Source organism: Haliaeetus leucocephalus, unplaced genomic scaffold (assembly GCF_000737465.1).
Source record: "Haliaeetus leucocephalus isolate CR32 unplaced genomic scaffold, Haliaeetus_leucocephalus-4.0 Scaffold0, whole genome shotgun sequence".
In the NCBI taxonomy this organism is placed as follows: Eukaryota; Metazoa; Chordata; class Aves; order Accipitriformes; family Accipitridae; genus Haliaeetus; species Haliaeetus leucocephalus.
In genome coordinates, this window is record NW_010972436.1 from 26,671,797 (window position 1) to 26,687,999 (window position 16,203).

The 16,203-nt window shown below is 41.8% G+C and overlaps 1 protein-coding gene across 2 annotated transcripts in view; it reads left to right on the forward strand.

Moving 5' to 3' along the window:
* The window catches only part of VIPR1 (vasoactive intestinal peptide receptor 1), a 75,804-nt gene that overhangs the window by 32,392 nt on the left and 27,209 nt on the right, over nucleotides 1–16,203 (forward strand). For both annotated transcript variants that reach the window (XM_010561299.1, XM_010561309.1), the window contains 3 exons: nucleotides 3,057–3,160; nucleotides 7,623–7,723; nucleotides 9,647–9,779. In XM_010561299.1, the coding sequence (XP_010559601.1) occupies nucleotides 3,057–3,160; nucleotides 7,623–7,723; nucleotides 9,647–9,779 (338 nt within the window). The remainder of the gene's footprint in view (nucleotides 1–3,056; nucleotides 3,161–7,622; nucleotides 7,724–9,646; nucleotides 9,780–16,203) is intronic.

Genomic DNA, 16,203 nt, shown 5'->3' on the forward strand with positions numbered 1-16,203 from the left:
ACAACGTAGAGGAGAGCCTGGAGCACAAACCTACTGGCAGTAGGATGCTTTCCAGTGAATCTCTTCCACTGTGCATTGCTAATTACTTGTTACCAAGTTATAAAGCCCTGGTCTCCTTTCTCATTAATTCTCCAGGAATACAGTTTAAAAACATTTAGTTTCAGTCTGATAGGAAATGGGAGAGTTTTGGAAACCTTGTGAACATTCAAAGGGTGGAGATACCATTTCCAAGTCCAGAAGCTCTGTCTTTTCTGATACTGCCACTCAGGTTTTGCAGCTTCGATGTAATTCTTTAGTCCACCATTCTAGGGAGAATGTGTGTTACGCAAAGCAGTGAGAAACACAAGTTAATGGGAAATAGTTCTGGAAAACAGCTTATAAAACATCTGGTGCTTTGAACACTTTGCCTTCCCATTGGCAGAAGATCGGACTTTATTACCAAAGTCCTACTGTTGGTGGGGAAACTGAGACCCAGGGAGATCGCAAGAATTGGCTGCAGTTTCACTGGACCTTTGTGGCAGAGCTTGTAACATAAAAATCTCAGTTTAATACTTCAGTCTAAAGTTTGCTGCCTGTAAACCTCAGAGTAAGAACTAAGCTTGTAAGGCGCTTTTCCAAATTTTATGTTCATTTTCAGTATAGAAAGTAATCTGGTAAGTAGCAGTAATTAGAAAAGTTGTTTGCTCTGAGCGGAGATATCTTCCATCACTTGAGCCAAAATTGTTGTGTGGTAAAATCTGTACCTTCTTTGTACTTTTTACACCTCCCAGACATCTAGTACAGTACATGATTTATTAGGAAGGTTTGTTGTATCATGCCGTGTGTGTGAATTTGTGCATCAAAAAGTGACATGAGCAGAAAAGTGTGGTAGAAGAACTTCTCTGCAAAATGAGTTTCCCTAAAATCAGGGACATTTTTATTATTATTTTTTAATACCAGCAATGCTGTATCATTGTGCTTCCCTCTACCTTAGTTTCCACATCTGCTAAAGCATTAAGACAACTTTTGAAAGCGTTCTTGAGAGCAGTGAGAAGAATTACAAAAGAATTGAACAATTGTGAGGACGTGCACTTAAAAAGAAGAAATAAGAGAAACATGAGAAAATTAAGCTAAAAGAAGCACCCTTTATTTCACTGAGAGTAAGAAGCAAAGAATCAAAACCACAGTGAAAACTGAAGGCATCCCCAAACAGAGAGGAGGAGTTTTGAGCAGGAAATAGGAAGCAGAAAAGTTCACATAATGGGATCCATTGTAATGAAGAAGAAATAACAGAAATTACTAACACCTCAAAAAAAAAAAAAAAAAAAAAAGAAAGTACTGAACATTTATGTCCTTGATTTGTTTGCACAAGATCTCTTATGATCCCGATATGAACTGTGGTAAAAAGAAATGCAAACAATGACGGGGCAGAAAAAACCTGGGGAACAGCAACCCACCAAACTGGGCTAAAGTTAACTTCTTTTGGAGCAGCTGTTAAAATGAACAAAGGCACCAGAGTTTAGATCTGTTGTAAAGACAAATTACAGGGGCAAGTTTCAGTGTCAAAATCCACCTGTCACAGGGATTCAAGAAATGAGTTAAGCCGGGGCATAGGCTGCTGCTGATTTCAGTGCAAGACAGGTCTATGGTTAGGAAGCTGTTCAGCTGACTCAATTGTCAGAAATTCCTGGAGGTGACGATTGAATATTTTCATGACTCATAGCTGCATAATTGATTTGCTCCTGTTTGCAGAGGTTTTATTATTCCTGTGTGCAAAGAACCCCATTGCTGGAAATGTTTGCAAAGCTCGAGTTTCACTGATGTAGTTCTTCATCTAAGAAGCAAGTTTTGACTACTGTTTGCTCATTCTGGTTTATTGTACCAGCTTTCCAGCCAGGGATGGCAGGCAGTTTTGTGTGATAAATGACACCGAAGGAATGTCATAGTGATGTGATTCACATGAGATGGACAGGGTAGGGACCAGTGGTCAGAGTGGGTGCTGAGGGAATTCCAGTGTACTGTTAGAGGTATTGCTTCTTTGTTATTTCTGTCTGACAAACATCTATCTTGGCCTTTTAGGCTATGACTGTTTTAGGGTAAGGCCTATCCTAATCAGATTGCTGGTCTCTCCTTCTTTTGCTTGATTAATGTCTGTACAGCCCCTAGCCAACATGGGTTTGAGGTCCAGCTGGGACTGGAAGCAGAGATGTCTTACAAAATGAGAAATGCTTTTGCACTGGATGGCCCCCTTACAATCCTGGATGGACCAGGAAGCGCAGAGTACCAGAGAGGCATGCGAACTTCACAGTTCTGTCAGTTTGGGCCGAAAGAGAGAAACGTTCTTATGTTAATTAAGGCGCTTTTTAGCTGGTTGGAGGCCCTAAGCACTCAACTTGCTTAAGAGTCCAGGAAATCTTCCTGCCTTTGAGTATACATGTTAAAACAGGCAATACAGGTTGTCAGTATCTGGTTTTTCTCCCGTCATAGCCAAATTTTGAAGCGTTTGGTTTTCAAATAAGAGTGCAGTAGATTTTCCAGGAATCACATTTGATCGGGGCTCATCTTGTAGGCAAGGTCTGGGGTTTGAGGACTGCATTCAGTTCCAAGACCTCTGACCTTACCTGCGTAATGTGAAATGAGCACTTCATCTATCCTTGTCTTGGCTTCTCGCAAGCAAAGTGAAAGACGTAAATACTTCGCTGCTCTGTTTAGATGAAAAATTTTCCAGGAACAAAGGCAATATGACAATAACACACTCAAACAATATTGGTGCAATGTCAACAACCAAAGGTCTGGGTACAACTGGCATTATGGTACCATTAGAAGAGATGCTTTGTGGGCACCTCAGTATTAAAATGTACTTGTTTTTGAGGTCTGAACTTTATGACCCAATGAGTCCCTCCCATTTGTGTGTTCTCTGTAATATGAACACTTTGTAACAGAGAAAAAGTATGAGAATTTTACTCTTCAGTGTTACAAGAAATGTGCTCTGGCATTTGAATCAACAAAAGGCAGACATTTGTTTAACAGCAAGCTGAATGTTTCTTTTTAAGTCATCCTTTTTTCTTTTCTTCCAGGGAACGTGACCAGGAATTGTACAAGCCAGGGCTGGACGGACGTGTACCCTGCACCGTATACCGTAGCTTGTGGATATGATTCCAACAGCACTCCAGGGGAAGAGGTTTGTAAACCTGGATGGATAGACGTCAAGATTTACCAGGGATCAATACCAGAATCACATGATCTTCCTGTGCCCAATTTTTTCCATTCCCATTCTGATTCCTCAAGAAGGAAGCATCCTCTTGAGGATCCCTGGAAGCAGAGATCAAATGTCTGGTCAAAGAGACGATCATCCTTTGATTTCCAGGGGGTTGGCAGGAAATCAGCAACTAAGAAGATCAGACCAGTGTCTTTGTGATGCCCAAAGATAACTTCAGGTGCTTGGTTTTCCATGTTCAACTTTGAAACAAGCCCTCCACATTTATATTTATCCTTAAGTAGACACAGTGATTCCAGTATTTCTAGGCCAACATAAGAACCAAAAGATCAAAAGGCATAAAAGGATACAACTCACTTGCCATCAGTGCTGCTTAACAGCTAAAGATCTAGAAAACTGTAGGGAACACAAAAATTTTCACAGAATGCTACTGAATTTTGTAAAGAAATCCACAAGCTCTCTGGGATACTGCCTGTGTGTAAATGAGTAATCACTGACCTAGGTATAATTAGCTTTATAGATTATTGTCAGTACACAGGAAGGAGTTTGTTATTGGTTTGCTGCATGCTGAGACATGGAGGGTAAAGTCTAAAGAAGGTAACAAGTGTTGTTACGAGCAGGATTCACCTCACCTAAGTAAAAGTTCAACATCTAATGTAAACTAGTCACATATAGCTGTCCCATAGTCAACAAGAAAAAGTTTGTGCTAGAAAAGAACTGTATTTCACTGCAGCCATATCTTTATGTTAAACCTATGCCCATGCTTTTTTTCTGTTGTATGATGTATGTCAGTGTTTGTGAATGTTGGACATAGGAATCTTGATAATGAATAAATACATATGGTGACAGGTCTTTGTGTAAGGTCACACATTACCAAGGCCCTCAGAGACTTAATGGAGAATCTGAACAGAACTGAGCCAGCCTTAATAGTGAAAGAATACAGAAAATAGCAAAGGGAAAGTTGCACAAAGGATTTCAGGGCTCTACTAGAGAGACCCTTAGCTGCCTTTTAGGTCAGCCGTGACTTCAGACCCACAAGTGGCCCATTTCTCAGACTGAGCTATGTGGCACCAGTTGCGCATCGCGAAAGCCATTATTACGGGTCTGCTCTGGGAAGGTCTTCCATTGAGAGCTCTGGTTTATGTTCCAGCTGCAAAGGGGATTTGGGAATTCCTGGGACATGCTTTGGCGACGCAATGGATTGCAGCGTTGCCAGAGTGCCTCGTTACCAAGAGAACATGTATTGTGTTCTTTTAATTCTCTCTTAATTATTTTCTCTCGATTTCCGCGGTTTTGTCATGCTGTTTAAGTCTAATTTGTGTGAAAGGTGGCTGAGGGGGGTGAACATGCAGTGCTAGCCTCTGAAGAAGAATAGATTTTTGTTGTTGTTGAATTGGCTGTCAGTTTGGGGAGGAAGAAGTAAAGGGAATACAAAAAAAGAACAGCAGGCTATATGGGACATGAGGTCCAGAACAGACTGATAACCTTCCACGCTTAAAACACTTCATGCACTTTTAATGCCTGCTGGTCTCAAGTCAGAAACAACAAGAAAAATATGAAAAATAAATAAGGGCGTGTGTGTAAGATTTTAGTTGTGAATTCTGGCAGTCCCTAAGAAGCAGATGATGTAGGCAACAAAGTAGTGCACTTACGATCTTTGCAGTGATAATGATTCCTTCTCCTACCTGACCTTTAAAAAACACATATTAGCAAATGGGGGTGGGGTGGGGTGTTTTGCTGTCCTGTTGTCAGACGTGATGCACAACTTGCCCCTTGTGTGCCTCCATCTGGTCAGAGAGGGGCCACCCCAGGCATCCCTATAGGCTCTGTCGGAAGATGGTGAAGAAAATAGACATCTCCAGAGGTCAGCTCACCCCACATTTCTCTCCAAAGGGACCTATTTGCATTTACACTGGGGGGAGCCCAGATGACTTTAGGCTAGGTGACTTGAACCCAAAATATGTTTGGCTGCGGGGCTACTGGAAGACTTGGTATCAGTATTTCTGTTCTTTTTCTCTTACAAATGTAAATGTTTCACATTCTAATCTCAGTTACCAAGGGACAAATATATGGTTACTGAACAGAAAACAAGGAAGCTAATTTTCAGTTAATCTTAGTTTAGCATCTACCTTAACTAATTGTTCTTATAATGTTCCTGTGAAATTAAGCAGAGGCTTTTAGAAGTTAGAGAGAATGATGAAATTGCCTAATTTCAGTCTGTAAATCAGTCTAGCTAGAACCCAGGCATCCTGGAATGCATTTCCTTCACTTCTCTAAATCCTTCTTTTTCCTAATAAGAATATTTTAATAATCTGAGCTCTGAGTGAAATTCCAATTCCATTTATGATCTTGGGTCAAATTCTCTGCTTTGATATCTGTAAAATAGGAAGCGATTGTCATTAGCAAGTACAAATGAAGAGTGAGAAGCCATTATGTGCTGTTTCCAGAACAGAGATGACCCCACATGCTACATTAAAGCTGACTGCAGAGCCGTCTCTCTGTACAGAAGAAGGATTGGTCATCGTAAAATATAAGGGCAGGGAATTGTTTGTTGAACAACACCAAGAACTTTATGTGCATAACTTGCTCCTGTGAATAACTCTAAGAAGCGAAAGGCCTATACCTGTATGCACACTGGAGAGTTTCCATCCACCACCCCACTACTGACATCTTCTATGATATCTCTTAATTTCCTTTCTCCCATTTCTCTGCTCTCCTAAATATAGTGTGAGACAACCTCTTCCTCAGACTCAGTCCCCTGCCACAAGCTCCCTCCTTCTGCTGGCCAGGTCTTTCCTGGAACACTTCTGCTCTGGTGCCATCAAGAAGGAAACTAGATGATGAGACAAAGATGAAATCAACATGAAGGAAGTTGACTGCTTTTATTGGGAAAGTCTCAGCTGCCTTTGGGAGTCCAAACTCAAACAAGACTGGAAACAAAGCTATATTTAGTTAGCTTTGGGTGGAATCTGCAAGACAGTGGGGTAGAAAGGTAGAAAGCTGTTCCTTACTGCGGTGCAAGTCCCTCCATGCAGTGTAGATGAGAGAAGCTTAGGCATGACCATACCATACTGGGTGACTCCATCACCATAGCAGCCTCCTGGCATCATATGGGCGAGATCAGGTAAATAAATTTGCCTGAAACCCTTGCTATGAATTATGTATTCAGAGTTACTGACCCAAAGCTCTTAGTGAGGTGGATTCATTGAATGGGACTGTGAAGACACCATGTTTTTGGCCATCTCTGAGATCTGTGGTCTGAGAAGCAATATAGATATGACCAATGTAACCTTTGCACTCTCTGAAAGCTCTGTCTTGTTTTAACTCCAAGCTGGCTTGTGCAAATGCTAGAGGATTACTACTCGTCTCAGCCTCACTGGTTCTGTAAAGTACCTAGTACTTGTCAAGGACTATGAAAATAGCATATAAAAATGTCAACCCGTGCTGTTATTAAAGAGTGTTTTCCCAGACAAGGTTGGGTTTAGATTTTCTGTCTAAACTGCTCTTTGCGGTTTTGGTTGTTTGGGTTTTTTATAGAAAATGGTGACAAGGAGAGCAGAGGAGGGTCAATCAAGGGCTGGAAAAATAAGATTTTCCACAAACTGAGTTAGACTCTCATAAAAACTTGGATTTTTCATCGATAAAACAAATGTCCAAATACCAGCTGATCTTTTGTCCTTTTTTTAAGCTGAAAATCAAAATATATTGATTTAGAGAGTTGCTGCAGAGCCTTAGGAGAGCTGGAGTTTTGTTGCCTTACTTCCCCATTTTATTTAGACCAGGATTCCCTTTTGGATTTAAGTCCCATGGTGCCTTATGCTCAGAGATTCCCTCTGTGTGCTGCCAAAGAGAAAAGCCATGAACTAATTTCCAACATAACATATATTTCTGACTTAACATATCTGTGATTTCAGGGAGAACATTTTGTTTTTCCTTGCTGAAACACAATGTCTAGCTTCCACAAAAGCAAACCAATTTCCAGACCAGTTCTGTGCTCAAACTTCCTTAATAAGATGAAGCTCGTCATACTCACCACCTCAGAGACGACGTGTCAGTGTGCTGTTTAACTGAACATTAGTCATTCTTGTTCCACAAGATTATAACCATGTAGCTGTCTCTGCAAGTGTCAAATCAGACTCCTTCCTGCATGAACTTTTCCCTTGTGTAGTTGTAACCTGGTTTTAGAGTGATCCAAGCTCTACTGCAACCGGACATGTTCTTCGTATTCACATCGGTGGTATTTGAGTCATGTACTCTACTGGATGTGATTTTAAAGGGTGAAGGAGCTGGAGGTTTTTTAAGACAATGGAGTAGATAATTTTCTTGTCTCACCAAGAAAGTCAGTAAAAGCTCAGTGATAGTGTATTTAGGAATGCATGTTGGCAGCTCTTTGAAAGACCTGGTTTTTTTCTTTCCTTCACATTAGCAAACGGCGTTCTATGGCACAGTCAAGACTGGCTACACCATTGGACATACCTTATCGCTCATTGCTCTCACGGCTGCTATGATCATTTTATGTCTCTTCAGGTAAGTCCATGAGGAAAAAAGGCATAGGTAAGGGGGTGACTCAAAGGACTTAGTGGCTGTTTAAGTTACAGGCTATGAGCATTACAGGTGGATGGAAAAGACTTCGGTCAAGTCAGAAGGGGACAGGGGAGGAAAGTTCCTCCATCTTTCGGTACCACGGTTTTCTGGTGTATGATTTGTGGCCTTTGTGTGAGAGTTATAACCCCAATCCAATTATTTAGGTGGGATTCATCTCACTAAATGTACATTGTTACGTGATGGATCTCTGTATTGGAGGCCATTATTCCATAATCTTGTTACAGTCCACAGAGACCTAGTCGGTATGGTTTATATGGATACTATGGAGTGATGCATTTCTACTACAGTAGGTATTCAAAATGGTACAGGTGAATCACACCCCAAAACTACCTCCCAAAGTCTATTGCAGAAGCACTTTCTGCTATAGCTCTGTGGCAAGACATAGACACCCAGAGCCATTTTAGACATGCTGGAGCCTCTGAGATGTGCACAAGCGTAGCAGATACGATGCAGGACCTTCAGGAGACCCAAGCCCATATGGATTGATGGGCAGGTACTCTACAGCATATCAAATGTCATCAGATGCCTAGATTGCAGCAAATGAATTAATCCTCAGTCTCTGTTGTTTATAATAGATTCAGGCATCTAAATTTGGGTGCCTCCAATGAAGGAAGTCTGTATATAAGGTAATCTATTAGAATGTTGTTTATGTATAGGGAGAACAGCAAAAAGCAGAACTCTGTGAGACGGAAGAACCTTCTAGAAGTGATTCCATCTCCTCATGCCACTCTAATGGCTTCCCTGAAATGCGTGATATGGTTGTCCAATTTATGACAGTCTGGTCCAGACATCACCCCCAAAGCAAGCTGTAGGAAGCAGCACACCTTCTAGGGTAACTCTCACGCTCATACCAAGACTAGCCTCACCCTTCAAGATCTTTGCACTTCTCAGCACACATGCTGTCTCCACTCCTTTTAGAAGGGAAGAGTGAATCAGACACTCATGCAAATTCTCTCATCTCAACAAGGCACAAGGTGCCAGCCAAGCTGGTGAAACTGTCGAGATTAACACTCTTCATTTGCGGGAAACAGCGTAATTTGACTTGCCTTCACCTGCAAGTACAGAGGACTCTGGTCACATTTTCTTGCCGTTGTCAGAGATTAAGAGCATAAACTCTGCCAATGCACAGTGACTCACTGAGCGGTGGTAATTTGATCATGTTGCTGAGTGAGGTCTGTTGTGGTTCTGATGACTGTACAAAGTACCCATTTCCAGAGTATTAGGCCTTTCACTTTAGCTGATGTAAAGTCTCACTTGAAAAAAAAAGACCCACTTGATCAGAATTCACCTTTAAATTATTAGTGGGCAAGGGACAGAAAAACCCTGATGTTATTCTCAATATCATTAATAACTAGCCATTTTAAAGTGAAAATATAGTTCATGTTGCTCCAGAAAGCCTGTAATATGTGTTAATTTTGGCAGCAGCTGCTAAGAATTTCTCTTCCTGAAGGAACATTTCACTTTGAAAAGAATTATTGCAGTACAAACATTCTGTAGAAAACAGACCTTTATCATGAGCGCAGTTTGCTCAGTCAAAACCATTCCTTTTCCAGTGGAGAGCAGTGTGGTGGACCTGTTGTCTGTCATTCTGTATTTTGACCTTTTGTTCTGAGAATTGGAAAAGCTGTTGCTACACTGCTGCAGATGTATGGATTGCCACATGTTTTGTGGATTTAAAAAGGCTTAAGTGGATTTGCAGTGATTTACATCAGAACATAGTCTGTCTCAGGGTTTCTAATGTTTAATTGTAAGTCTGTGTTTCAGCAGAAGAAACATGTAAATAGATAAATAATGCTTTTGAGAAGCCTTGCTATTAAGAAATGTTGTTTCATCTCTTCCCGACAGAAAACTACACTGTACTCGAAATTACATTCATATGCACCTCTTCATGTCCTTCATAATGAGAGCTATCGCAGTCTTCATAAAAGATGTCATCCTATTTGAAAGTGGAGAATCTGAACACTGCTTCGTGAGTTCAGTAAGTAGTCGTGCACATTGAAGTTTCCACCTTATTCTGTTGCCCCCTTCAATAATGCACCAAAAATTACCTTGCAAATGCATGAGACAGTACTTTGGGAAGACTTCAAATTTTTTTTCTTGCTTGAAAGAAAGAAAAAAATGATTGCTGCAGGTTAATTTGTGTGGAAAAGGCATAAAATAAATTAGGAGGGTTAAAAGTTTATAGGCATTTTGTCCCTTCTGAGGTCAAACCCCCAACTGGGTCTCTACAAGATTTTGGGGCTCCTGTCAGTCCTGTGTCCATCTCCCAGTCCCATGCTAGTTTCTTGGATATCCTGGTCAAAGGAGACTTGCAGTCCTGTGTTTAGGGATTCAATAAATCCTTTCCCTTCAGTGAGGGTGGGAGTCAGATCCAGATTCACATAACTAACTTCAGGTAAGTACCTATACATGAGCTACGTGTGTAAAGTGCAACCGTCGTCAGTTGAGCTCTAATTAATATACTTACTGGAGTCTGGAGAGCTGTTCACCTCTCTTTGAAGAAGGCACCTGCATTTGGATAGTTCTCTGGGCTCCACTAATTGCAGTGACCAGATCCCTGCAGGAGTTTAGGCAGGAAATCTGTGTGTAGACATCCTTGTCTATTTTTCGTCTGGATCTGTAGCCACACTAGCTGTCTGCAACTGAGATTTCCCCACTGGGATGATAAATGGGGAGAATAAAGGAGTTGGGATATTTTTTTCTCTTTCAAACTCAGTGTTGTCAGCTGGAGCACACATTAAGGAGGGAGAAGAGCTGTTTATCTAAAGGCCATATTGCCGTAAGAGGACAGTAGTCATGAATAAATTTAGGAAGGAAATTGAAATCACCAAAATAAAGAGATGTGATCAGAAGTCAGCCAAAAAAAAAAAAAAAAGGAACCCTCCATAATAAATTCATAATATTAGATGAGCTGCTTGCTGCTAATAGCAGGGGACTGGGCACAGCAGGCCAGCAGATCCCTTCTGGACCTGTTTCTCTATGTCATACAGCACCAGAAAAAGATTCTCTTTCCTCTTCCATTCACCCAGTTTCTTCCTTGCCTTCTGGCTTTTCTGTATCCTTACCCTGAGTCCTGTCCCTGCTGTTATAATGACCTTTCTGCTTGAGCACCTCTCAGTTGATACCAAAGAGCAGCCTGCTCCCAGCTTTTCCCCCGAGAACTGTCTCCAGCACGACATGTTCCCATTGCTGTGACCCTCTGTTGTTTTTTTTTCTCCTCTGTGGTTCACTGGGATCTGTATTCTTTAGCAATGGGGTTTTATTGTGAAGGTCCATGAATGGTTAGAATGACATATAAACTGGAATAAACAATTGCCCGGTGTCTGCTGCCACAGATAACTGCCAATGCTAATTGGCAGAGGAGCCAAGAACCCAATGAGCCATGGAGTTCAAACTAACCTCTCACCCTGTGGGGCTTTGCACTGGGTCGTAACTGAGGCAAGACTGCAGAAAGCTGTGTGAGAAGTGTTTGCTTCAACTGTCCATCCAGAAATACTTCTGTGTATAAATACAGGACTTTGTCCTGCAGAATCCACAGCTCCTGGAAGCCAGTGTGCTTTCAGGCAGACCCATGGCTACCACCTTTGTGTGTGTTTCTCCCCATCAGAGGATTTTCATGTTAAATGCCAGCTCAGGGTAAATGGCTGCATGATACCCAAGGGTTATAAAAATATGTGGAACAAATCTGTCTCCACCACACTAGGCTGAGCATACCCCTCACAAAATCTGCACCTGTCTTGACCCAACACTTTGGACAACCTTTTAGGTCATAGGGAAAAAATACGTACATGAAATGCAGTCAAAATGCCCCTCCTAATATTCATCTGTTTGCAGAAATAGTTATAAAATCCATTGTGTTTATGTGGGTTTGGTTGGGTTAGGTTGGCTTGAGTTAGGTTAAATAATTGGTTTGTTTGTGCTTTGAACTTGCAAGATAAAGTTTTGACTCGGGAGGCCTGGGTTCTAGTTCATATACCAGGGCCTAATACACAATTTACTGAGGGTTTTGTGTATAATGGCTAGATAGGGCCTTGAGCTCATTCAGTCTGAGGAGAGATTGGAACAAACAGTTCAATTTACTGAATGGTCCTACCCCCATGCTGTCTTAAAAGAGGGCAAAACCAAAGAAATAACAGTGTTTCATTAGAAGAGAAAGTACCGCACTTAGTTCCTTTAAGGGAAAAAGGATAAAGGCACCCCTCTTCTACAACAGATTCAGGGCTATAAAAAACAAATTAACAGAGACCTCTCCCAGCATTTCTGATGAAGGGACCAAATTTCTGAATTCGGCATTACCTGTTGCAGTAAGAAGACTTAAAATTACGTTTTATGCACCAGCCACGCAAAAATATTTTAAGCTTTCCACCAACAAATGTGTCAGTGCTCCAGTCAAGTAGGAACTCCAATACGTATAGGTGTATATGTAATCAAAAAAAAAACTTGTTTATAGGCTTTTCCGCAATAGCATTTTTACTTTGTTTTAGCTAGTGTGGGAAACCTCACTTACAGTGTTAACTCTATGCCATTTTAAACTCAAATAGTTTTGGATTACCATTGGGTTTAGCATGACCACCCTGAAAAATTTGTTGGGCATTTCTATGGGCCACAGAGGCTGAGAATGCAGCAGTAAGCATTTGGGGGCCAATGCAGCCAAAATACATGTGATGAGCATCAAGGAAGCCATCGTGTGAGCCAGAACATGCACCACACACTGGGTGATGTTTACAGAGTGATGTGTGGCACCCGTAGCCTCCTTGAATTCCTTGGCCCTTCTTTCTTGATAAACCCACTCCTGGGGGGAAAGAAAACTCTTGCTGCTTGGGTGAAAAATTCAGCCTGTTTTCATGGGGCAGAAACCCTGAGTTGGCAAGTGAGGCTGGTTTTCAAAACTAAATGTAGCAGGCTTAAATCTTCATTGATCCCAGGACCTGTGCAAGGTGGCCCAAGCCCTTTGTCCTGAACCAAGGAAACTCAGCAGCAGTAGCTTTACAGATGTCCCTCACACCTCCTCTCCCCAGCTGCCCAAATCAATTAATTAGGCTTGTTCTTAGGCACCATGGGGATCCCTCAGCTCATATAGAAGCATGTAGACTGACTGTCAGAGAAAGCTGGCCCTCCAAAAGCCCGCTGTGGGATTTTCCAGTGGGAAGCAAAGCATTGCAGGGATCTTGACTTTTCTAGAGGGGTAGAAACAGCAGAGGAGGGTGATGGCTGCATATACACACGGCATATTGCCCAAGGTACCAACAGTCCTTAGTAGACCAAAACCACTTTCTCTCTGTCATGCCTTCAGTCATAAAGTATGTCGGTAATTATGTGTAACTGAATCATCCTGTTGTCTTAAATTGCTTAAAAATAGGCATATACTCAAGTGCATTAGTCAGTCTGGTCTTTAAGCACTGAGATGTAGAGATGGTCAGGCTAGGACCATCACCAGGTGAAATCACCTACTCCGACTTCTTCAATAACTATTCATTTTGATTCGTTCAGAATATGTTCTGTCTCAGTGCTAGGTCATTTCTGATGGAAAACTTGCCACACATGGCTTTATTGCATCCAATGATTACTCATACTGCATGAAAAATTGCGCCACCTTCCAGCCTGGTTTTGCTTGCATTCTTCTGGGTATTTTTTTCATTGCCAAACTCAAGAGGCCTCCTTACAAGTTTTAGTTTTTCACATTAGTTTTCTTAGGCCTAGTGACCTTCTGTCTTGGCATTCCCACGCTTTGTCTTCCCCTTTCTTTCTCTCCCTGGAGAAGATCTTGTGAAACAGTAGCCAAAGCAGCAAACCTGGTAGAAGGATTGAACTGAACACTTCAGTTGTCATTTCATTTGATTTTTGGTGGGTTTATGGATAGGTTTTGATATAGTTTCATTACTGTAATATCTGGATAGCATAATGATGAACCACTTAACCTTTCCAGCCTCGCTGAAGACAAAGAAGCCGACAGTTTGATATAAACAAAGATCAGGTTCTACAGATTGAATTCAGGCTGACTTTTTCTGAGCTCTGCAAATTTGCCTTTGCTGAGGATTCAGCCAAGGGAGACTAGATCATTTATCTTTTTCCTTTTGCTTTCCAGTAAGACAATCAAATTCCAACAAAAAATTCTTCTTTGCAAAGTAGGGTGGGACTTTGAGCAATTGTGAACATATACACATATCTCATCTTTTCAGTGTGAAAAATGGGTTTTTTTTTCACATGAGCTTCCTCAGGCCAAACTGATAACAGCTACAGGCCCCTAAATGAACTTTATATATGGAAGTTGAAGACAGACACATTTTCTTTTCCGGTGCACCCCCTCTGAGGCTACTAAAATCCATATTCTCTGCCTCATGTGGGAGTGCCCTGATATACAGCCTGTTGGAGAGGTGGAAGAGTAGAAGCCTTTTTATGCACTTGTATAAAAGTGAAATGAATATTAGAGACTTAGTCCTTTCATTGGTTTACATCCTCTGGGGAAGACATCTACTCCCACTGCTACACAGAGGAGGGATGAGCTCTTCTTAGCAGCGCAGACCAGCATCTGCTAATCTCTGGCTGACTGGCTTGCGGGGAAAAGCCTGGCAGAACTCTGTCTGAAGACAATGTGAATCTTTCCCTTGACTTTAACTGGAGCTGGGTCAGTCCCCAAAATGTGTAAATACATCAGCTGACCCTTTTTCAGTAGCTCAGCCCATTCCCGCAGAATTATACCGCTTCCCCTGAATTCAACGGGACCAGCCAAGCGCAAGGTGCTGCCTGAGATAAGGAAATGCTTTACAGTCTGTCTTGCCGTGGAAATGAGACCCAACGTGAAATGAGGTTCACCTTGTTTTGCTCGGCTGTGTAGAGTGAAGGAGACTCTCACTCTTCCCACCTAATATGTAGCAGCCACATTTGGTTTTCATCCCAAGGAGCAGCACAAGTAGCAAAGGAAAAGTCACTGCTGATGTGAAGTATAAGTTTCTCGCTGTGCTCTTCCACTCATGTCTGACCCGAACCACCTCACCCTGTCCACAAATTCCTGTGAAACCCAGCCAAATGATTCCTGTTGGCTTCAGGAGATGAGTGTTGCAATGGACTGGCTTCAGTTCTTCTTTCTGGGCTTTTTGACAGCATTTGGTTTCTACTTAGGATTCTTCCGAAGATCTCTATGATGTTGCTGTCACAACACAAACCTAACACACCCATCTCCTTGGTCTACATTTTTACCATAAGGTTAGATAAAGGGATTTGCACCAGCCAAACAACTTCTGTGCATTCTTCCCGTATCTGCTGATATACCCATATCTGCTGATCTCTCCATATCTGCCAATCACTGCTACGATCTAAGGTTTACAGCAAAACAAATGACAGAGGGGAAGCAAACCCCTCCCCCCCAAAACTAGAGAAAGCTCCTGTAAATGATACAAAGATGTAAAAACAACAGAAAGAAAGCAGAGGGAAGGAATGGAGGCATTGTATGTTTGGCAATTCTCTTTCAAATATCACACCAGTGCTTTAAGGTTCACTTCACCAAAGGTATTGAGACACTTCTAGAAAGGACCAGAAAATGGAGAGGATATAGGGAGAGAACAAGAGACAAAGAGGCTACAGCTACATTCCTTATCAGAAGCCCTAACAGTGAAAATATTACCCAAAAGTAAAAAATAATAATAAAAAAATATTGCCTCGGCTATGTTTCCAAAAATCAGTTCTAGAGTTAAATTAAGGATTTAGCAGCAAGTTCAGTGAGTGAAGGGTGTGTGAAGTAATGAGAAGCTACACATAAGAGGTTTGGGATATTAACTGCTCATGGCCAGTAGCAGCCACGAGCATGGGAAATGGCACCTAAAGTGTTTTAACGTTCTTGTTTGGATTTTGAAATTGTTCAGAGATTCCCCATCCAGGAACACGTTATCTCATCATCCCTTCTAGAACAGGTTCCTACCTGCCTAAGCCCTCACTGACATTTATGAAGTAGGCCTAAGTCATCTCGTACATGCCATGGGGAGAGGGCTTGAGCACAGGTAATTACTATGGAGGTTATGGCAAATAATAACTTCTTTCTGTATTGGTGAGACAGCGGTTTACAGCTGCCACGCTTGAAGCCTTGGTTGCTGCACCATATCCTGCACAGGGACTCAACCACAAATGGGGCTGGCAGTAGCAAATAAAGAATAAAAAGGATTGGGTAGAAGAGTTGTGGAGTTTGGAGCTGAAACTCTCTTAAAAGGATATGGGATAAGAAGGAAACGTGAGCTTCAGGTCTGAGCTGGGGAAGAACGGAACACGCAGTTATGGAGAGTGAAGGAAACCTTGAGTGTCAGAGAAGATAAAGGTAAAACATCATCATTCTGAGAATGAGAGGCAAAGAATGGCGCTGGGGGATGAAGATAGGCACTTGGTGTGCGGTGCTGGAAGCATGCCAGGCTAGG